The sequence below is a fragment of the Loxodonta africana genome, chromosome 25 (genome assembly GCF_030014295.1).
Source record: "Loxodonta africana isolate mLoxAfr1 chromosome 25, mLoxAfr1.hap2, whole genome shotgun sequence".
NCBI classification, from domain to species: Eukaryota; Metazoa; Chordata; class Mammalia; order Proboscidea; family Elephantidae; genus Loxodonta; species Loxodonta africana.
In genome coordinates, this window is record NC_087366.1 from 18281761 (window position 1) to 18305856 (window position 24096).

Sequence of the window (24096 nt, forward strand, 5' to 3'; positions counted from 1 at the left end):
AATGGTACAACCACTGAGAAAAATGATACGGCAGTTCTTCTAAAAGCTACTAATAGAAATACCACATGACCCAGCAATTCCACTACTAGGTATATATCCTAGAGAAATAAGAGCAGTGACATGAATAGACATATGCACACCCATGTTAATTGCAGCATTATTCACAATAGCAAAAAGCTGGAAACAACCTAAGTGTCCATCAACGGATGAATGGATAAACAAAATGTGGTACGTATATACAATGGAATAGTACTAAACAGTGAGGAATAATGATGAGCCCACAAAACATCATTTAACATGGATGAATCTCAAGGGCATTATGCTGAGTGAAATGTCAATCAGAAAAGAACAAATATTGTATTATACCTTTATAAAAAGTCAAGAGTAAATTTACACACAGAAAGCACCATTCTTTGATGGTTACTAGCGATAGGAGGGGAAGGGAAGGAGACTCACTTACTCGATAATAGATGCGTGTTAACTCTGGTGAAGGGAAAGGCAATACACAATATGGAGGATGTTAGCACAACGTGACCAAGGTAAATGAAGACACTGAGAGGTACGCAAGAATCAAGGACAACTACAGTAAATGCTATAACATATAGAATTCTGCAACAACAGTAATAGCAACCGAAAATTTGTGAGTGGCTACATAGGTAGATATGTATGCTATATAGGTGTGGGAGGGCAAATGGGAGTACAAGCACATGCATACATAGGTATAGTTGTGGGCATTTGTATATACGTATTTATATGTGCTGCAAAATATATATTCATATAATAGATCACATAGGGGTCACAGCTATGGAAACTTCTTAGACATATCCAAACACCTCATGGGACCGAGTTACTGGGCTTGAAGGCTAAGAACCACAATCTAGGGGGACACACAGGTCAATTGGCATAACATAGTTCATAAATACAATGTTCTACATCCTAGTTTGATTAGTACCACCTGGGGTCTTAAAAGTTTGCAAGCGGTCACCTAAGACAACTCTTGGTCTCGTCCCATTTAGAGCAAAAGGAGAGTGAAGGAAATCAAAAACCCAAGGAAGCAATTAGTCCATAAGACTAACGGCCCACACAAACCACAGCCTCCTCTAGCCTGAAAGAACTAGATGATGCTATCTGGCTACCACTACCAACCATACCGACCAGGAACACAATAGAATGTCCCAGTTAGGATGGGAAGAAAAATGTAGAAAAAAATTCAAATTCATAAAAAAGACCAGACTTACTGGACTGATAGAAACTGGAGGAACCCCTGAGACTAAGACACCCTTTTAACCTGAAATTGAAGCCACTCCCGAAGGTCAGCTGTCAGCCAAAAGATAGATTGGCCTGTAATATAAACCACACCACCTGTGAGTAATGCGTTTTGAAGATCTGTTATTGGGCAGATACATACATATTTATTATTGTTACATCATCCTGAGGAATTGTTCCTTTTATCATTAGGGTATATTTATGATAAAAAAGCTGACAGAAATTAAAGGGGAATTTTAGATAATTCCAGAGTCAAAGTTTTGTTTTATTTTTAAATAGTATTTTATTGTGTTTTTGGTGAAGGCTCACACAGCTGTTTAGGTTCCCATTAAACAATTTCTACACAAATTGTTCGGTGACATTGGTTACATTCTTCACAATGCATGAACATTCTCAATATTTCTGTTCTGGTTGTTCAGTTTCTATTAATCTAGTTTCCCTGCTTCCTTACATTCTCATCTTTCTTTCGAAGTAGTTGTTGACCTTTTGGTCTCATAGAGATGGTTTTTTAAAGGAGCCCAGTACTCACAGGTGATATTTTTTATTTTGTGAGCTAAGGTGTTATTTATCTAAAAGGTGGTTTCAGGGACTAGTTGTGGTTCAAGGTTTAAAGTGTATCTCAGGGCAATAGTCTCAGGGAGTTCTCTAGTCTCAACTAGTCCAGTAAGTCTGATTGTTGTTTATTTTTTGTTTGTTTGTTTAGGATTTGAGGTTCTGTTCCATATTTTTCTCCTATTCTATCAGGGTCCATCTACTGTGGCAGAGTTAAAGATTTTAATACCCCTCTCTCAGCAATTGATAGAACTAGACAAAAATCCAGGAAAGACACAGACTATTTGAACAATGCTGTGGACCACCTTGACTTAACTGATATTTGTGGAATGCTACACGCAACGATATCAAAAAACAGATTATTTTCAAATGAGCATGATACATTTATCAAGATAGACCATACTTTTGGCTATAAAGTTCTAGGCTGGTGAGTCCAACTAGATGGGTCTAGACTTCATTCTCCCCAGTTCCTGGACAGCTGCCACTGGGCAGGGAAAAGAAGGCTTTCCCCCACTTTGCTTCTGCAGTAGAAGGCAGGGCACTTTGTTCCCAAAATACTGTACATGATAGGGAATGAGCCCTGAATAGGAAGAGGATTTGAATTCTGGGTAACAAAGAAAGCAAATAAATAGGAAAGCGACTATTGTATTTCCTCTAGCAGACTGCTAGGCCCAGATCAGTGATTACTTGGTGAATGAATGAAGCAAAACCGAACAGCAGAGAGTTCCCACCCCTGCCCCCCAATTTGAATATATCATGGGTTTCTAAAAGCATATCCGTGTAGAGCTTCATACTAAGCTGCCCATAAAAACAAAGTTAAGTGAAAAAAAAAAGGGGGGGAGAAAAAAGAATTCTTAAAACTAAGAAGAGGAGGGAAGGAGTGCATCTATTCTTGGAAGTAATGAAAAACCACACATGAAGATTCATAAAGTGCCCTAGAACACATTGTGTTTGCATGAAGTCATTAACCGTAGCTGCAAAGCCCCAAAGAAGCAAATGGCGCTGAAATCAGCAAGCTCTTTGAAGCACTGAATACTGGCACTAATTCAAGTAATTGGAAGCGAATTAGTCTTCCTCTCTAACACTTAAGACACAAATAAGCTCCGATGATGGTATTTATAAAAGCGTTAAAGGTCATTTTGCTCCTTAATAGAAGTAGTGAGAAAGGGGATCCAAAGGGATTAGGTTCTATGTGAACAAGGCTGAAACATCTTGAGGGGAAGATTTTCAGTTTAAGCTTATGGAAAAAAAAAAAAAAACAACTCTAAAAGGATGAAGAGAACTATAAACTGAAACGACAACAAGCAAATGCTAACTGTTTGGCAAATAGATTAAATACTTTTGCTTAGGAAAAGTGTGATACACATAAGCATGAATATTAAATGCTTCTGACTTTTATTGTTGTTGTCTATTCAAAAGTAGTTGAAGAATGAACATAGAGTGTTTCTTGGCTTCCATATTGACAAACACTAACTTTTGAATAGGCCTTAGTGGTTGGGAATGGCTAAGACTGAAGACAAAGAATTTGGGGACACTCAAACCACCTTGTGTTTAAAGTACAGAATCAAAATGGCCATTGTGGCAATCTGATGTGGAATCTGCTGGAGAACAGGTTAGAATTTCAACTTCTGATAGACAAAAGAATTTCTTCTTTTATAAAAGTTTCAATGGTTTACTATATTAGAGAACCAAAGTGGTTAGAAAAAAAGCTAGGTAAGTAACAACAAATACAATTTCCCCCAAGTATACTGGATTTAGTCAAATTCAGTGTAATCTGGCACTTCACTTCTGATTTCCCAACTTGATATCCTTAGTCGGACTATTTTATTCATACAAAAGAAGTCTGTACGGTCTAGGCAGACAGAGACATATTAATTCAGTTACAGTCTTAAGAGGAAAAGACAACATTGAATTGTGATGTGAATCTTTAGTGTGTTTAAAAAAAAAAAAGCTTTTACACAGCACAGTGTGGTGCAAGACAAATGAAAAATGTAGTGTAGTGTTCTGGATCAGCTCTTCATTTGTTGGTTGTAAGACTGTTCATATACACCTGTTTCTTCTTTTCTACACAAAGCACACAATTTTTCATCCTCTGTGTTTCAAGGGGTATAAAACCCCATTGCCATGGAGTCGATTCTGACTCACAGTGACCCGATAGGACAGAGTAGAACTGCCCCATAGGGTTTCCAAGCAGTGGCTGGTAGATTTGAACTGCTAACCATTTGGTTAGCAGCTGAGCTCTTAACCACTGTGCCACCAGGGCTCCTTTGAGGAGTGTAGGTGAGATATTTTACTATAGAATGCTATGGCATTTTACTGTCCATATGTATGAATGCATGTGAGGCAACTTCATCATATAAAAAAGTACTCGGAATGATCCAGAAGATGTTTTCTCCAGTTTCTCATAAATTTAGGAGTACAACCTAAATTCCCGATTTACAAAATCAGGATATAGCATATTTAATTCTTTAAAAGTACTGCATACAGTTGAGCAAAAACAACAACAAAAATAAGGTACCTAGAATAGAGATGAGCAAGACTTTTAGGGAGAATATTATAAATGTTATTGAAGGTCATCAAATAAAACCTAAAAAAATGGGCAGACATACTAAGTTTCTGAAGAAAAAGACTCAGTATTGTAAAGATGCCAATTTTCACCAAGTTGACTTATAAAAAAACAAAATACTATTGCCATTGGGTCTACTCCGACTCATAGTGACCCTAAAGGACCAAGTAGAACTGTCGCATAGGGTTTCCAAGGAGAATTCAGTGAATTCAAACTGTCAACCTTTTCATTAGCAGCCATAGTTCTTAACCACTATGCCACCAGGGTTTCTGAAGTTGACTTATACAGTCTAGCAATTGCAATCAAAATTCCAGCAGGGATTGTCCCAGTACCTGACAAGCTGATTCTGAAGTGTGGGCATAAAGGACCAAAACAACGAAAACCCTTTCTAAAGAACAGTCAGGGAACTTATTATAAACCTCTGTAATTAAGATTATGTAATCTTGGTACAGAAACCAAGACCAAACCCACTGCCATCGAGTTAATTCTGACTCATAGTACCCCTTAGGGTTTCCAAGGCTGTAAATCTCTACGGAAGTAGACTGCTAGATTTTTCTCCCTCGGCTGGTGGTTCCCGAACTGCCAACCATTCTGTTAGAATGCCATTGCTTTAACCACTGTGCCACCAGGGCTCCTTGATCTTGGTACAAGGATAGATAAATAAATCAATGAAATAACATAGGCAAAGAACAGACCCATGAAATAAGCACAGAGATGGCATTATAGATGGGGAGAGGGGAAAAAGGAAAAGACAATTCAATAAATGGTGTGGAGATAATTGATTATCAACAGAAAAAAAAAAAAAAAGGAAGAAATTTGATCCCTAACTTGCACCATAAACAAAATAAATTCTAGGTAGATTAGAGGCTAAAAGTAAAAGGCAAACACTTTAAGGCTTTTAGAAGAAAATATAGAAGCATATTTTTATGACTCCAAGGTAGAGAAGGATTATTTAAGCAAGACACAAAAAGCACAAATTGCTGGGAGCCAGGCTGCAAGGGCGGCCCCTCTGCACCCACTGCCCCCAGCATAAACGTTGAAGAATTCCTGAAAAGTCAGGAGGAGCCAGGCTGCAAGGGCGGCCCCTCTGCACCCACTGCCCCTAGCATAAACATCGAAGAATTCCTGAAAAGTCAGGAATATCTCTGTCATCTGTGTTATGTTTCTGTTTCATTTTCAGCCTGTGTATAGCAGAATGTATAAGCATAAAATTCCATTATAGATTTAGGGACCTTTGGAGGGGGGCGTCCTACTCATAATCCCCTGGTAAAATCCCGGATAGGCACAGCCCGTGTATTACCTGGGGATCAACATGAAGTTGTCTTAGGGGGAAAACGAATAGCTCAACTATGGAAAACAAAAACAGGATGGTGGAATCCTGGTATTTACCAAGGCCCTTTTTGTGATTAAACCACCACCCACACATGATCCCATAAAAGTGGAAAAACAAAAGGCAGTGAGTTCTCTCAGCCAATTTCTCAGCCAATTACAGGTCAACCTTCTCGTCTACCCCGCTCACTGCTGCGCTTGACTGGTCTTTGGGTATAGAGATTGGGCTAACTGTCCTTGGCATAATCGTGGACAATATGACGTAACCCAAAGTGGCTGGACTTCAAAAATTTGGCCACCCTGGACAAAATAGACAAAGCCTATGTGGCAATGGTTTTGCAAAAAGATTAATTATTATAAAAACTGTGGAAGGAATTGCAAGATTAAGCATAAAGTGTAAAGCAGTATGAAGTCAATTGTTACTTTGTGTAAAAATAAATCAACAAAATATTCTCTTCAATTAAACAAAAACTCATTGTACTTGTGTGTGTATGCGGAACTGTACTATGTGTCACTTGGAAAATTATGTCTCTGGGAAATGATGTTTATGATTATATCTTGTACTGCCCCTTTATTGACCATGCGATGTTATGCTTTTGTAAGCTTATGATATAAAAGACCATGTAAAAAATAAAGAGCAGGCTTCTTTTTCTGCAAAATGAAAATATAAGACACACTACCTCTCATTCTTTTTCGCCGAACTCTACCCCTCCTCTGGTAACCCTGTTCATTGCTGAGGCTGGCCCCCGGCAACAAATCATATGAAAAAAAGGTTTACAAATGCAACTATATTTCAATTAAGAATTTGACAGAAGGGGGGGAGCCACAGATTTGAAATCATCTGCAACATATAGTTATCCAGAACATATACAGAACGTCTGTAAATCAATTAGGAAATAAAACACCCCACTAGAAAAATGGAAATGACCAGAAGAAAAAACACAAATGGCCAGCAAACAAGAAAAGGTGCTCATCTGCATTGGTGGAGTGAGAACATACAAACTTAAACAAAAAGCTACCTCAATTGTACTCATTATATTGGCAGCCGAAGTCAACAGTTGGCGAAAAAAGTAGAACGAAGGGAAGAGACACAAATTCTATGACCAGCATCTACTCCCAGTTATATATCCTAGAGCAATATTTTTAAACTGAGGATCATTAGTGATTTTGAAATTAAATTTTTCCTAAATAGGAAGGAATTTATGTCCAGAGAGATCAAGTGTCCAAGTTCACACAGAGTAAACGACACAAGTGGGACAGAAATTCCATGTCTACTCCAAGTGTAGAAACCCAATACTCTTTCTGCATTATCAGAGGTCTCCCAGAGGCATTTATTTACTCCTGTTTTTTTGGCTGTTAGAGAAGGTTTCCTGCAAGACGCCTTCTGACCACCTCCAGAGGTCCTGTACCCAACACAGCTGCCAGGGGTGAGAGTCAAAGAGGTTTCATTGACCCAGAAGGAAGCCCCTTGTACTGGAACAGTGAGGGGAGGCGATATGAGGGAAAGTGCTTAATTCCACCATTCATGTAAGAGCTATTGGGGAACGTCTACAGCAGTGGAGACAAGGAGATGTATGCATAGAACCCTGACTCTCAATTCAACCACTTTTCCATGAAAAGAGCATTCTAAAACAAACAAACCAACCAACAAACATTGTCGTTGATTGGATTCCAACTCAGGGAACCCTATAGGACACAGTAGAAATGCCCCATAGAGTTTCCAAGGGGTGCCTGGTAGATTTGAACTGCCAACCTTTTGGTTAGCAGTGGTGGCTCTTAACCACTGCGCCACCAGGGCTCCAAAGAGCATTATAACTGATGTATATTTTTAAAAATATAATTGGCTTTTATTTGTAAATTAGCTTTTATAAATTAACTGTTGTGTAATATTGATTCCAAGGAAAAATACCAGCCAAGATCCACATCACTGACCTCTAAACAGCTTATGAAACCAATCTGTTAGTAAGGTGACAATTCAATTTTCCCCAAGCTGTCCCCCACCCCCGTATTTAAATGGTCTTCTCCTATTACATACCCTGTCATGACCTCAATACTCTCAGTTGTTAAACAGGCACTGTAAGTTGACTAAAAGTTTCTAATACGTGTTCGGCAAGTTATATGACAGGGAAACATTTGATTTCATCTACAGACTAGGCTATAATTATTTTAGCAGAACTCTTCAAAGCTGATTAAAGTAGCCCAGTGTCATTAGAGACCATAGGGAGCTCCACAGCAGCATAGTTTCAGATGCTTAATCATTATTTGAGAAAACATGGACTCAGATCAGCTGTTGACTTAAGGTAACAGAAAGAAATTAAGACAGAAACATCGTTCCCTAGCTTAAAAAACTCCCTCTCTTTGCAGAAAAGGGAACAAATGATAAATATTAAGCCAAGCCTTGCTGAGGAAAGGGGGCCTTACTCTTGAAAGATAAGTGGGAAATAGGCAAAGAAAGGAAAAGTAGAAACTCATGAACATCTCTATGAAACCTTTCTAATGGTCCCATCATCACCATCTCCCTCTTAGATGTGACCATGCCTTTGTCTGTTCCTGCGCTGTAGCTGGTCAGTAATGTTTAACTCTCAGCCTCCACAATAGGGCTGTGAGCCCCTTGAGAGCCCTGTGAGAGCCCCCTGAAGGAGGATGGAGGGGAAGAAAATGTCTATAGGCCACTGAAAATAGAAGTCGAACATAGAGAAGAAGTTCAGGGAGTAGACATAAATCTGGAAGATGAAATCACTCAGGGACACCATGTGGAGTGTGAAGCATAGCAGGCTAAGGATGGGACCCTGGGAAAACACACAGTGAAGGGGCTGGCAGACAAGTAGAATCAAAGGAGACCAAAGAGGAAAGATTAGGTAACAGAAGTCCAGGAAGGCAAGAACTGAAGAGTGTTCACTGAATCCACCAATACTGAGGTTATCTGTGGCCCTCTCCGCAACAGTCTCTGTGGAGAGGGATGAAACCACACTGCACTGTGGTGGGAGAGACGGAAGGTGAAGAAGTAGAGATGGAAAGTGTAGACCACTCTTTCAAGGAGCTAAGCAGAGAGGGAGAGGGGTTGCTAGAAGGTAACAGGATTTTAAAAAACGAAATGTTTGTTTTTAAGGATAGGAGAGGCCTGACCAAGTTTTAATTTTTTTAATTATTTTTTAAATTGTCTTTAGATGAAGGTTTACAGGGCAAATTAATTTCTCATTAAACAATTAATACACATATTGTTTTGTAACATGGCTGCCAGCCCCATGACATGTCAACACTCTCCCCTTCTTGACCTTGGGTTCCCCATTACCAGCTTTCCTGTCCCCTCCTGCCTTCTTGTCCTTCCTTGCCCAGGGCTGGTGTGCCCATTTAGTCTTTTTTTTTTTTTTTTTTTTAATGGGCCTGTCAAATCTTTGGCTGAAAGGTGAAACTCAAGAGTGACTTCAGTACTGAGTTAAAAGGGTGTCCAGGGGCTGTACTCTTGGGGTTTCTGCAGTCTCTGTCTGACCAGTAGGTCTGGTCTTTTTTTGAGTTAGAACTTTATTCTGTATTTTTTTCCAGCTCTGGGTCCCTCTGTTGTGATCCCTGTCAGGGCAGTAGGTGGTGGTAGCCAGGCACCATCTAGTTGTGCTGGAGTCAGTCTGGTGGAGGGTGTGGTAGTTGTGGTCCATCAGTCCTTTGGGCTAATCTTTTCCTTGTGTCTGATTTTTTTCATTCTCCCTTGCTCTAGATGGAGTGGGACCAGTATAGTATCTTATATAGCTACTCACAAGCTTTTAAGACCCCCGATGCTACTCACCAAAGCAGGATGTAGAACATTTTCTTTATAAACTACATTATGCCAATTGAGCTAGATGTCCCCCCAGACCATGATAACCAAGTTTTTAGCCGATAGAGAGGGACTGGTAGAAGATTTGGTAGAGAACAGAGACAACTGATAGTGAAAAGTCATGGACCAGAAGAAAGAGGATGGAATCAAAAGATCTTGTCTTGCATAGGCTTCTGGGTTGGTTGGAATGTTTGGGACAGGGGTGTTGAGGTAGTTCAGTGAAGGAAGTGATATTTTTCTGAGGGAATGAGGGGTTTGGAGGAGAGAAGTGATGACTTATAAAAGCTGGTGAGGATGGATTCAACTAGTAAAAATACTGTGGGACAGGGCTGAGGGCAAGTTGGCCGTTGGAGGTCATGCAAGTGCAGTGGCACCAGTTCACCCTCTGTACAGATAGGTCAAAGGCTACATATTTTACAAAGCAGGAACTCCTGTTGTCTTTACTTGCTTTTTCCTATGTTATCTTCAAGAGTAAATATCCTTTAGCCGCGTGTATCATACTAATTTATGTGCTAATAGTTCATCCTCCTCCTCTTCTTCTCCACTGTCTCTTTTCTTTTTCTCCAACATGTGTGATTCTCCTCTCCCTTTGTTAGTCATTGTTAGTTTTTTGACATGAGCTTTGAAGTTACTTTGGGTCATTAATGAAAAAAGAAAACTACCTTACCAAATCTTCTCTTTTACACACAGTCCCGTCAGGAAACTCAGGACCCCACATTGGCAGGTAGTCTGCGGCTTCAAAACACTGTCCCACCAAAGGTTTCCTTTTAATTTCAAGAGTTCCATCTGGCTCTAAAATTCTCTAATTCTTCCAATCTGGTGTTATCTGAGGTCAACTCAGTCAAGAATGAATTTCAAGAGAAGTTGAGTGTATAAAGAAACGCAAACATTCTGCTTTTGTGGGAGTTAAAAATAGTTTTTCATAGTCCTGAGTAGTTGGGGTGACTTTCCATTTTAGAACTGTACTCATTTAGTCAATAGGTGTATTATGAAAAAGTGGATACATTGCATCACTGTGAAGGACTTAGACTGCGGTTTGCAAAAGCAGAATAAATTTCCTTGGGGTTGCACCATTCTGTGTACACACACACACACACACACACAGAGACACACAGCACACACACACACACACACACATTCACACGCCCATTGGCAGACACGGCCACACCTCACAACTCTGAGGGAAGCCACAGACCTCAGCTGTACAAGCTGAGCTTGGCCTAGAGGAACTTTCCGCAGCGCAGGGCTCAGGACAAACAGCCCCACAGACATCACTGTCTAGAGCCTAAGCCACAACCGAGGGCCGGCGGCAGCAGGTTCGTGGTGCGCACCATCGTCAGGGCCTGGGCGGTGCAGCTGCAGCGGCGGCGGCGGGAGGGTCCCAGGAGCTCCAGAAGTCTGGTGGCAGTGTGTGCGCGCTTGCCGACTGGGCATCCCCTCTTCGCCCTTTGCAGCGGGCCTCGCTCCCCCAGGGTCGCAGCGCACGCCACTCCCTCTCGCCGGCCTCGGACACCTCCGGGACAGCCTGGCTCTGTGCTCGCGACAGGACTTCGCCGCCACCGGCCCCAGCCCGGAACATGGCTGCGCGCCCCGCCGCCACCCTCGTCTGGTCGCTGCTGCTCCTCTCCTCGGCTCTGTTCCACGGCGACTCCGGGGAGCGCTTTGCTGCCGAGGCGGACTCGGAGGAGGACGAAGAGGAGGCGGTGGTTTTCTCCGAGTCGCCGATGCAGAGACCCACGGTGCTCGTGGCCATCCTCGCCCGCAACGCTGCCCACACGTTGTCTCACTTCCTCGGCTGCCTGGAGCGGCTGGACTACCCCAAGAGCAGGATGGCCATCTGGTGAGCAGGCGAGGGACCCCGGGCGGGAGGCGAAAGCCGCCTGCCGAGCGCCAACCGCGCGGCGCGCACACCCCTCGCTGCCCGCACCGGCCCTGGTGGGGCTGCACTCCGCTGGAGGCAACCGGGCGCGGCGTCTGAAGCAGCCACCGCGGGGCGAGGGGGCCGGCTGGGGAACCCGGTAAACACAGTGCACACGCCCCTCGTTGCCTGCACGGGACCTGGGCGCGTCTGGCGATCCGGTTGAGAAAGGACGCACGGGTGTACGTGCGCCTGGGGTGCTGATAGTAACAACCCACCTGCCTTAGCTCGCGTAGGGGGTGTGTATTTTGGAGTAGCCTCGTCCCACTCCCCTACAAGGGACTTTTGGAGACCCCTTTCAACTCTTCAAGTTTTCTCTTTCCCCATATCATACCGCTAACCCAGGAGTGAGTGGAAAGGGTGCCTGTCGCAGCTTTTCCAGACGCAACAAGGAAGGTGACTGCGGCTGGCAAAGGGGATTCGGCGGTGACTGGGGAGGCGAAGGGTTTGGCGCCATGGCTTCGTGGCTGGCTCCTGGTCCAGCCTGAGAGGCTGCAGAAGTGGCTCCTGGCACCCCCTCCCCAAGGGAGGTGGGGGTCAGGGGTAGGGGCTAGGCCGGGCTCCCGTTGTCTTCCCAACAGTTCCACCACCGTGGGACGTGTCTCCTTCTCGCTTCAGGGTGGTCCTGTTGGTGCATTCTTCTGGCCCGCAGATGCAAACCGCGGGGGGAGCCCAGGTTACCGCGTCCTGGGGCACCACAGAGCCTTCTTTAGTAAGGTGAAGAGTCAAGTTCTGTTGCCCATAAGGACTGAGCCCTAGGCCTGGTGCCTGTGTTTGCTGCGGGGAGGGCCAGGGTATCAGTGGAGGTGGCTGCCCGCCCCATCCGAAGAGCTCGTCCAATCCCACACCGTTTATAAATGCAGGAATCTTGAGGGTGAGAAGTTGATGGCCAGGTGAATAGCTTAAGGACGTGTGGAGGAGGAGGTGGACGCTGGGCGGTCAGGTACATGGACAAGAGGACTCCGGTCCCCTGAGGAGGGCAGAGTCCGTGTCACTTAGGGCCAGTTTCTATCTTGTGTTGATAAAGGAATCTAACTGTCTGCAGACAGGCCAGATTCTAAGACAAGGACTGGACAGAATGAGGGAAGGAAGGAAAAAAGCAACAACTGGAACTGGTGAGCCCAAGGGTACCGGGTGGGTGAGGCGCAGAGGTGCGAAAGCAAATATGTTATAGTGCCGCTCTGTCCTCCACACTGCTTTACTGTATAGGCTGCTATACGTGACTGACGCCACGGAGAAGGGCACATTATGTGGAAAGTGGGAGCGTTGGTGCAGCCAGACTTTAAACCAGAAGGAAGGATTATTTTTTAACCAGTTCCATACCAATAGAAAATTTCACAAACGTCGGTTCTCTTAGATGCTTTTTTCAAATGAGATGTTTAAGAAATGGTTTTTATACACTGTTTAGTAAAGAACATTACAATGGTTAATAGAGGAAATTAGTTGTGTGTGGGGGATGGAGAGGGATAGTGAAGCAGGTACCAGGCACAGATTTTGGTATTCGCTTTATAGACATTACCTCTTTTACCATACGGTGAACTTTTAAGAGAGATATATGATCCCTATTTTACAAATGAAGAAACTGAGACATGGATCACTTCAATAACTCACATAAGGCCACAGAATTAATAAATGGTAAAACTGGGATTTGAACCCAAGTTTGTCCCTAAAGACCATCCTAAAAAGGTGGTGGTGTTGGGTACATGATAAAAACAAAACTTAGATAAACCTGTAAGGTACGGCAGAAGACTCGGGCTGTCTGTCACTAACTAGATATGTGATTTGGGGCCGTTGTTTAGGATCCATAGGCATAAACTTCTTCATCAGTAAAGCTAGGAATTGGAATAAATGACTTCAAGGGTTCTTTCTGACTCTTAAATTCCACAGGTTATGTGATATGATCAGAATCAACCAGCAGCGAAGGGGCCTCCTAAATCCCCAGATGTCCCAGATTGTACGGAAGCTGCTGTTTTCTTCAGATGGGTGGTGTTCCAGCTCTGCGTAGACCTTTGGGATTCATTTTCCATTGCTCTCATTCACGGTTCAGTCACAAGTTAACTGCACCTCATCCTTTATGGCTGGTGTTGAAAGATTAGGGAAGAAGCTCTAGGCTCGGTTAAGACCTTGGGCAACCTCTGCATTAGCCCCTGAAGACTCCTCTTTCAGAAATCTTGGTTCTAGCTTAGAAACTCTATACCATTTATTCGATGAGGTATTGATGGTTCAATGGTAGAATTTTTGCCTTCCATGCGGGAGATTTGGCCAGTGTACCTGTGTGCAGCCACCTAATGTCTGTCAGTGGAGGCTTGCATGGTGCTGTGATATTGAACAGGTTTCAGTGGAGCTGCTAGACTAGGACAGACTAGAAAGAAAGGTCTGGCAATCTATGTCTAAGAAATCAGCCTATGAAAACATTGTGGATCACAACAGCCCGATCCTGTAGTGCGTCGGGCTGCCGTGAGTTGGGGTTGACTCAAAGGCAGCTAACAACAGCAATAATAAAAATACCAATTTTTAAGTAGCCCTTGACAGTTTTCAGAGTACGTTCATCAATTATACTATGTCATTTGACCCTTACTACCATTCTGTAAAAGGAGCCCTGGTGGTGTGGTGGTTAAGTGCTCAGCAGCTAACCAAAAGGTTGATGGTTTGAGAGAAAAAGATGTGGCGGTCTGCTTCCGTAAAGATTACAGCTATGGAAGCCCTTGGGGGCAGTTCAGTTCTGTCCTACAGGGTCTCTGTGAGTTAGAATCTACTTGACAGCAATGGGTACAGGTACCATTCTGTAAAGAATAAAATTATCTCCATTTCATAGAAAAAAAATTGTGTCTGAAGTAACTGACTTGCTCAAGATTGTTGTTGTTAGGCGCCTTTGAGTTGGTTCCAACTCCTAACGACCCTGTATATAACAGAACAAAACACTGCCCGGTCCTGCGCCATCCTCACAATCTTTGTTATGTTTGAGCCCATTGTTGCAGCCACTGTATCAATCCATCTCGTCAAGGTCTTCCTCTTTTTCGATGACCCTCTACCTTACCAAACATAATGTCCTTCTCCAGGGACTGGTCTCTCCTGATAACACGTCCAAAGTGTGTGAGAGGAAGTCTCACCGGGCTCACTTCCAAGGAGCACTCTGGCTGTATTTCTTCCAAGCAGACTTCTTCATTCTTCCGGCCATCCATGGTAATTCAATGTTTTCACCAACACCACGACTGAAAGGTGTTCCTTATTCGTTGTCTAGCTAATACATACCTAACTTATTGGGTATGTGCTATGATTATGCTATTTTACAGATGAGAAAACTGAGGCACTGAGAGGTTATACACATGTTCTTAATGAACTTCTTTGCAAGAGCCAGGCATTATGCCAGATTCAGGCTGAAAAAAATTAAGATGTGGCTCCTGACAGATGGCCCTTTTTATTGTGCAGTATAAAGTGATCTATAGGGTTTGTGGGGGCATATAAAGGGCTTCTAAATCAGACTGGGACAGCTGTGTGCTCATGGAAGGCTTCTTGAGGAATTGCCACTTAGTTTGATCTGAGCTTTGAAGGATGGGTGGAAATCAGCTAAAAGATGAGAAAAAACGAGGGGTCTAGAAGGAGGTAACAGCAAGGCAAAAAAGTCACTGTGGCATTAATCAGATTTTCTACCAAGGGGCTAAAAGGATTAAAGATTGCTTGCAGTCTCTGAATTCGTGACATCATACCACAGGGCTTTCCTGGAGCTGCTGAAGTCTCACTGGGCACTAAGGGAGGATTTGGCTGGGAAGTTATGGAATATAACCCTCCAGGAGGGGGCATACCTCAGTTTTGGATGTTACAGCTTTGAGGGGCTTTCTGCCAGTTGCTTCCTTCTCATACATGGAGTTGTCATGGACTGGAATTGACTGAACAGCAACTGGTTTAGTCTCTCAGTCCCAAGATCCGTTTAGCATTTTGAGATGCCACACTGAGTAGCATCACACTGCAAAGCCAGCACACACATGTAAAAAATGGTTGCGAGCTACCCAGAACTTTGCAAAGCAAATCATGCTGAGGACATACTCTGGGGTGCCAGCTTCCATCTAATCTTATCTCAATAACTCACTCTGTCCACACTCACCCTTCTCATCCTTCCACTTACCTTGACCAAGGGCCCCAGGAGCACCTGAGAAGAGTTCTACAGTAGTTGCAAGGCTGGCTCATTGGTTAAGTTCAGACCTCCCTATGATATGGTTTTTTTATCTGTCTTTTAAAGCTCTGGACCAGACCTGTACTGTACATACAGGTGAAGTGAGTACGAACCAACTGAGCTGAATGATTTTGCTATCAGAGAATGAGCGCAATTATCTCAGCATTAGGCTTATTCTGATTAGATTGAATTAGGCAAAGTTAATATTTTAGAGATACTTGACTATACCTGTAAAAAGGAACACCTGTTTTTACATTCACTTGTCTGATCTCAAAACCCCACCAAACTAAGTTTTTTTCTCATCAAATATCATAATTCTGTAGATTAAAAATAAAGAAGACATTCTTTGTGCTCTCATTAAAACCTACATAACCTACTGAGTTAATGAGAATCACTGCTGGGCTGAGATGAAGGGTTCCTGGAGGCATTGTGACAGGCAGCATTGCTCTTCCCTGGGTTCTGTTTACTTCAGTGGAGCCACGGACAAGTAGCCTTAGCAATGGAGGGAAAGCTGGCCTCATCCCCTTTCCCAAACCTATGAGGAAGGGGAGCAAGGCCAAGTATCGAGAAGATAAAAAATGGAGCAGGGCACAAGAAAACACATTTGGACCATGAGATACATGAAGTTTGCCCTTTGGAGGTTCTGATGCTACATGTGGCAGGACAGGGTGGGATCCAGAGTTTATACAGTCGTAGAGGTGGCGGCTCCGTGTAATTGCAGAACCAAGTGAGCATTTCATTTGGTAGAATTTTGAAAAGTAATATACTAAGTTGGGAACTATTTTATGGCTTTTTAAATAAAGAGATGCATTTCTGCCTGTATGAACATAAATACTCACGGGCTTCTGCTTGCCCTGGGATGCAGGCCCCTGCATTTGCATGTACTGTACGGGGATTATCTTGGATTTACCTTCATGGCTTAATGTCCAACCAGTAGCATTTGGTGAATGCTAAATTTGACACTCTGAGGTAAATGTGTTTATAAAATGTCCCAAACTACTGTTAATCATAGTTTTCAACACGAGAGGTGAGAATGATGTCATATTTACCATATTATCCTGGCATTAAATAGTATATGTTATCCCTATGGATATGACTTTCAGCTCATTGTTTAAGAGGATGGTACCTTAATCTCTTTCTGTCCATTAGTTGGTTTCCTCACCTTTTCTCCTCCTTTTCCTTGTTTTTCCTAGCCTGGTGGTTTAGTATCATGGAAGGAGTATGGCTGCTTAGAGTCAAATAGGCTAGGGCTCAACTCTTCTGTGCCACCATCAGTGAACCTCTCTAAGACATAGCTTCCTCATCTGAAAAATGACTAATAATCATAGTTGCCTCAAAGAGTTAGAGTAAATTGCGAGATAATGTATATACAATGTCTTTTACATAAAGGTACTAAATAAATGGTAGTTGAGATTTAAAGAGCCAGCGCTCTACTGCTAATCAAAAGGTCAGTGATTCGAACCCACCTAGCAGCTCTGAGGGAGAAAGCTGTGTCAGTCTGCTTCCATAAAGATTTAGAACCTCGGAGACCTTATGGGGCAGTTCTACTCTGTCCTACAGGGTCACTATGAGTCAGAACTGGCTCAATGGCCGTGGGTTTAGTTGTGATTTCCTTTCCGTCATTTCATTTTTCCCCATCTCCTTTATTCTTCTCTCTCCAAATGAGGTATTTAAAACAAAGAAAAAAAAGGTTCAAAAGAAACTTCATTTATTTTCTTCTTTTGGACAAAAAATGATCAGCATTGTTATGAAAACTAACATTTATTGAGAGCCTGTTCCAAACACTATGGGATGATAACTGATTTACTCCTGACGACAACCCTAAGCGGAAGGTGCTTTTACTCTCTTCATTTCACACAGGAGGAAACTGAGGCTCAGAAAATTTAAATGACTTTTCTATGATCACAAGGGTAGTGTGTGATGGAGCCAGGATGGGAACTCAGGCAGCTGCTATTGCAGACTGAGTATAGATGGTCTGTTTAATATCAAGAAAGGACAAATTAGTTCTAGTTTTTGCTTTTGTTGGTTGACCCAACTTAGGAAGGTAAGAGCACCAGTGTTTCTTTCAGTCAAGATTGTAGTTTATGCTCTAATGACACAAGGGACTCAGTGGTTCTCTTCCGCTGTCTAGATAATTTTGTCACTTAGTTTAGGCACTTTCTAATTACAAGGATTGAATTGTGTCTTCAAAAAATATGTGTATCAATTTGGCTAAGCCATGATTCCCAGTATTGTATGATTGTCCACCCTTTTTGTCATCTGATGTGGTTTTCCTATGTGTTGTAAATCCTATCTCTATGATGTTAATGAGATGGGATTAGTGGCAGTTATGTTAATGAGGCAGGACTCAATCTATGAAATTATATTGTGCCTTAAACCAATCTCTTTTGAGATATAAAAAAGAAAAGCAAGCAGAGAGACCCAGGGACCTCATACCACCAAGAAATAAGAGCCAGGAGCAGAGCAGGTTCTTTGGACTGGGCTTCCTTGTGCTGAGAAGCTCCTCAACTGGGGAAGATTGATAACAAGGACTTTCTCCCAGAGAGGGAAAGCCTTCTCCTGGAGCTGGCACCCTGAAATGAGACTTCTAACCTCCTAGACTGTGAGAGAATAAATTTGTCTCTGTTAAAGGCATCCACTTGTAGTATTTCTGTTACAGGAGCACTAGATAACTAAAAAAGTAGATTTTATAGAAAAGAATAAGGCTAAGTATGTGGGTTGTACCTAAATACTCAGGTCGTTGCTGTAATTACAGTTACATAGCAACAGAAAGAAATTCATCAACTCTTGCCAGTGGTAAATGGTTAAGCTAGCACTATTTGTAAGTACAAGGAGCCCTGGTGTCGCAGTGGTTGGTGCTCACCTGCTAACTGAAAGGTCGGGGGTTAGAACCCACCAGTTACTCCTTGGGAGAAAGATGCGGCAGTCTGCTTCCATAAAGATTTACAGCCTTGGAAACCCTATGGGGCAGTTCTACTCTGTCTTATAGGGTCGCTGTGAGTCAGAATCCACTCAACAGCAATAGGTTATATATACATAGAGTGTTTATAGCATTTGGGGGCCATATTGGTAGAATAGAGGGTCAGTTTTCATTTATTAATTATTGGTCTTAGATTTGGTTGACCCCTATACCTAATTTTCTTCTGAATGATTGGAGAAAACTATCAATCCTATCCCTGCAACCCCCCCCCCCCATTTCAAAACATAATTCAGAATTATCCATTTCCTTTGGGTGAAAACCCAAGTGACTAATAATGTCACCAGTCCTATTGTTCCAGTTACCACAGATTGCCCACAGAGTTAGAAAGGAAGCCTAAGTGTTCTGATGCTGTTTTATTAATCGCATTCGTGGATGAGGAAGCCAAAGCACAGGGCACTTCTTTTTCTGCAGTAGGTTACATCGTAAATGTGTGTTGAGATCAGAAAACAGATTTCTAGGTTTTGAACCATGTGTGGCTGTTTTAATGTTGATCACTTCATAAGACGTATCCCTCGTGGTTTAAAAAAGCAAGTCAGTTGTTCTAAGCAGGGTGTAGTTTTACAGATTTCTCTTCGACTCTTTGGATGATTCTGCCATGAGTTTCTGTGTGACTTTCATAAGCATGTGCTTCTTTCCGTCCTCCTGCTTGACTGTCTCTGGTGGTTGTAGGAAGGAACAATGAAAGCTTTGTAACCAGAAAGGTTGCTGGTTGTGCCATGGTCCTTTTTCCAACACGTAAATGTGCACATGGGACATTTCACTGTGTGGCACTCTCTTCAAGTCTAAGGCACAGTATAGTAGGACCATTATAAGGCTTGTATAGGGACTATAGTAGGATTATTATTCAGCTTGTTTCTGCACATTTCTTCAAATACCCTAACAGTCTACAGTAGAGTAAAGTCTGAGAGAAAATGCTTAGCCGATAGGATGCTATTAGATCTATTCTGCAGTTACTGTATTATGAAGAAGTTTGACTATATGTGTTTAAATCATAACTATTATTCATCAGAAATTACAAAAAATGTGTATTGCATATGTCTTGACATTTTTACTCTCAGAGGAGTGGCTTGTTCATTGAATTGTCTTTATGTTGTTAGCATATGACAAATTGCTGATTTTTAAAAAATTTAAAATCCCTTAGGGTCCCGGTAGAGTTAATTATTTTTAGAATTTTCTCTTCTGACTTTTTCTATTTTTAATTGAAAAGTTAATACATGCCCATAATAAACAATAAAAAAAATAAAAAAACTCAAACAGTATGAGTGGGAATACAATAAAAATAAATCTCCACAATAAAAATAAATCTCCCTTCTACTCTGTACTGCTTGCCAGGAGCAACCAATGTTAATAGTTTCTTGTGTATTCTTCTGGAAATTGCCTATGCATATAAATATATCCATTATATTTTAATCCAAATATGAGTGTTTTATATATCTAGCTCTGCATGGGTGTGGTACCTTTAAATCAGTCTCTCTAACAGGTTCTTTATATGCTGCCAGCCTACCTGTACCCCACGCCCCAGGTGGCACAGTAAAAGCCAGCTTCAGACAACACCTGTTCTAGGTAGTTACTCTGCATCCCACCCTGATGACACCCATCCTGTTCTCTTGTACCTGTCTCTCTGGCCCTAAGCCCATTTTTAGCAACTTTTTAATGAAGTATAGCATGCATCCAGAAACCCTGGTGGTGTAGTGGTTAAGTGCTGTGGCTGTTAACCAAAGGGTCGGCAGTTCAAATCCACCACGTGCTCCTTGGAAACTCTATGGGGCAGTTCTACCCTGTCCTATAGGGTGGCTACGAGTTGGACTCGACTCGACGGCAAGGGATTTGGTTTTTGGTTTTAGTGTGCATCCAGAAACTGCATGTATTATAAATGTGTAGCTTGATACCTTTTCAGAAGTTAAACACCTGTGTGTAAGTAAGCAGCACCCTGATCAAGAAACAGATCGTTGCGGGCATGTGGGAATTCATCCTCCTGCTCCCTCCAGTTACTATCTCACCTGCAACCCCAACCTGCCTCCCCTGCCTGCAGCAGAGCAACTCTCCTGCCTTCTAGCAGCACGGAGGAGTTTTGCTTGTTTTTGTACTATTGTAAATGTATCCTCTGGCTTCTTTTTGCTCAACGTTATATTTGCAAGAGTTGTCCATATTGTTGTATATGTCGTTGTTAGGTGCCACTAAGTCGATTTTTGACCCATAGCAACCCAATGTGACAGAGTAGAACTGCCCCATAGAGTTTTTTTTCGACTGTAGTCTTTGTGGGAATAGATGGCTAGGTCTTTCTCTTGCAGAGCCACTGGGTAGGTTTGAACCGCCAACCTTCCAGTTAGCAGCCTAGCACTTAACTCTTGCACCACCAGCGCTCCTTATTGTGTGTGCAGTTGTAGATCATTCCTTCTCATTGCTGTATAGTATTTCAACGTGTGAATATAATACAATTTATTTATCCGTTCTACCAGAGATGGGCATTTGGGTAGTTTCCAGGTTTGGGCTCTTAAAAATAGTGCTGTGATGAACATGCTAATAACATATTTTTTAGTGCATGTGTGTGTGTGTTTCTGTTGAGTTTATAACTAGAATGGAATTTCTGTCTGTGTCCATCTTTGGTAAAAGCTGCGAAACAGTATCCCAAATAGATTATAATAACTTACACTCTAACCAGCAGTGTATATGCTTCTATATCTTCACCAACATTTTATTTTCAGTCTTATTCGCAGCATGTAATGGTATCACATTGTAATTTGAATTTGCATTTTTCTCTGATAACTAATGAAGTGGGACATTTTTTCATATGCCTGTTGGTCAGTTGGCTATATGCTTTTTGTCAAGGGTCTATGCAAGTCTTCCACTCATTTTTCTCTTGGATTGTGTATCTCTTCATACTTCTTTGTAGGAGAGCTTTTTATATGCACACATAGGTATTCTTTCTATGGTCCTTTTTTGGATATTTTATATATGTACATGCATATATACACATATACCGAGAAAACAAACCAAACCCACTGCCGTTGAGTCGATTTTGACTCATAGCGACCCCTTAGTACAGAGTAGAACTGCCCCATGGAGTTTCCGAGGAGCATCTGGTGGATTTGAACTGCTGACCTTTTGGTTAGCAGCCTTCGTTCTTAACCACTACACCACCAGGGTTTCCTACATACTATATGTGAATATATTAGTGGATGTATATTCATATACAATAGGGTCGCTATGAGTTGGAATCGACTCGATGGCAGTGGTGGGTTATATTCATATACGTGTGTGTGTTCCTTTGTTGTATACGTATTACAACTATTCTTTTTCAGTCTGTGGTTTGGCTTTTCACTCATTTAAAGATATCTTTTGTTTAATAGAAGTTTTTTATTTTATTGCAGCCTGATTTATCAATTTCTTTATGGGTAGCACTTTTTTTTTTTTACCTTTTTAGAAATCTGCGCTTACTCTGACATCTTAAAGATGTTCTCTTGTGTGTTCTGCTAAAAGCTGTATTATTTTACTTTTCACATTTAGAGCTTCAGTTTATCTGGAATTGTTTTGTGTGTGTGTGTGTGTCAAGTTTTTTTTCCATGTGAATACTCTATTGACCTAACCACATTTAAAAAGGAAGACAACCAGACTTACTGGCCTGACAGAGACTGGAGAAACCCTGAGAGTATGGCCCCTGGACACCCTTTTAGCTCAGTAGAAGTCACTCCTGAGGTTCACCGTTCAGCCACAGATTAGACAGGCCAGTAAAACAAAACAAGACTAAAGGGGCACACCAACCCGGGGCAAGGGCTAGAAAGCAGGAGGGGACAGGGAAGCTGGTAAGAGGGAACCCAAGGTCGAGAAGGAGGAGTGTTGACATGTCGTGGGGTTGTTAACCAATGTCCTAAAACAACATGTGTACTAACTGTTTAATGAGAAGTGAGTTTGTTCTGTAAACCTTCATCTAAAGTACAATAAAAAAAATTAACATGTCCAAAAAAACAAAAAGATGCCGTAAAATAAATAAAAAGAAAGAAGAATTGGTGCATTCAGTTTGTAGTGTTGGCAAAGAATGTTGAATACACCGTGGACTGCCAAAAGAACGAACAAATCAGTCTTACAAGAAATACCATCAGAACGTCCCTGAGAAGCAAAGATCTTGAGTCTTCAGCTCACTTATTTTGGACATGTCATCAAGAAAGACCTAGAAGAATTGCTAGAAAATGGCATCATGTTTGGTAAAGCAGAGAATCAGCGAAAATGAGGGAAACCTTCCATGAGATGGACGGACACAACAATGGACTCAAACATGCCAACTATCATGAAGATGGCACAAGTGTGGACAATGCTTTGTTCTGTTATACATGAAGTTGCCCTGAGTCAGAGCTGGCTTGATGGCAGCTGACAACAACAACAAAGCCCTTTCCCTGCTACACTGCAGTGTTACCTTTGTCATAATTAGGTAACCATATATGTATGGATCTGTTTCTGGACTCACTATTCTATTCCATTGGTCAGTATTTTATCCTTACACCAATACCACGTTGTCTTAGCTATTGACGCTTTATAGTAAGTCGTGGTATCTAGTAGTGTAAGTCTTTACACTTCTTTCTTCTTTAGGAATGCTTTGGCTGGTCTAGGTCATTTGGGTTGCCACGGGAATTTAAGAATCATATTGCCGATTTCCATATAAATCCTTCTGGGGATTTTTATTGGGACTGCATTGAATGTGTAAATTAATGTGAGCAATATTGACATTTTAGCATTGAGTCTTGTGATGCATGAACGTGGCTTATCCCTCTAGGTCTTTAATAACCCTCAGTAATGGTGGGTTTGCATGTATGTGTGTTTCTTTTTTTAAATAATGTCTTATAGTTTTTAGTGTAGAGGTCTTAAATATCTTTTGTCACGTATCTTCCTGGACATTTTTCTTTATAGCAATAGAAATGGTATCATTTAAAAATTATTATCATCTATTAGACTGTTTCTAGCACGTAGAACTTTTTCTAAGTTGACCTTATACCCAACATCTTGGCAAAATGCATTTAGTAATTCTTATAGATTTTTTTGTATTTTCTAGGTACACTGTTACATCATCTTCAAATAATGACATTTTTCTTTCTTCCTTTTCAATTCTAATGACTTTATTTTTTTCCTTGCTATCTTGCACTGCCTACACCTCCAGTATGATGTTGAATAAAAGTGCTGAGATGTAACCACATTTTTACACTTGCTTATGAGCTCTTTATTTTTAAGCATCTGTTCAGAGCCTTCCTAGTCCTCGCAGTCTGGGGTAAGAAATTCCTTCTTCTACTCCTGAACCCTTTAAATTTCACCAAATAGTCTAGCCTTTTACTCAACCAGAGAAAGGGGATTCTGACAGTTTGATTACTTTGCCAAAATTACTTTGAGGCTCTGCACTGAAACGTTTAGTCAGATCCAGTCACAGACTTACCTAACAGTGATGAACAGAAGAAGCTCTAAATTGAGCATAGTCATAAATGTATCGATGCTTTTTTTATAGGATAAACACTTATAA

At 41.8% G+C, this 24096-nt stretch overlaps 1 protein-coding gene across 5 annotated transcripts in view; it reads left to right on the top strand.

The window, feature by feature from the left end:
- The first annotated feature begins 10598 nt into the window (after nucleotides 1–10598).
- The window catches only part of COLGALT2 (collagen beta(1-O)galactosyltransferase 2), a 134713-nt gene continuing 121215 nt past the window's right edge, over nucleotides 10599–24096 (top strand). The window contains exons 1-2 of one of the 5 annotated variants that reach the window (XM_064276523.1): nucleotides 11251–11364; nucleotides 14502–14625. Coding sequence is in view for 2 of the 5 variants with exons in the window: in XM_023549192.2 (XP_023404960.2) it covers nucleotides 11102–11364 (263 nt within the window). In the remaining 3 variants the exon portion in view is untranslated. Of the gene's footprint in view, nucleotides 11365–11477; nucleotides 14626–24096 lie in introns of those variants that run through there. The other 4 variants (XM_064276522.1, XM_023549192.2, XM_010590949.3 and 1 more) reach the window with 4 other exon arrangements.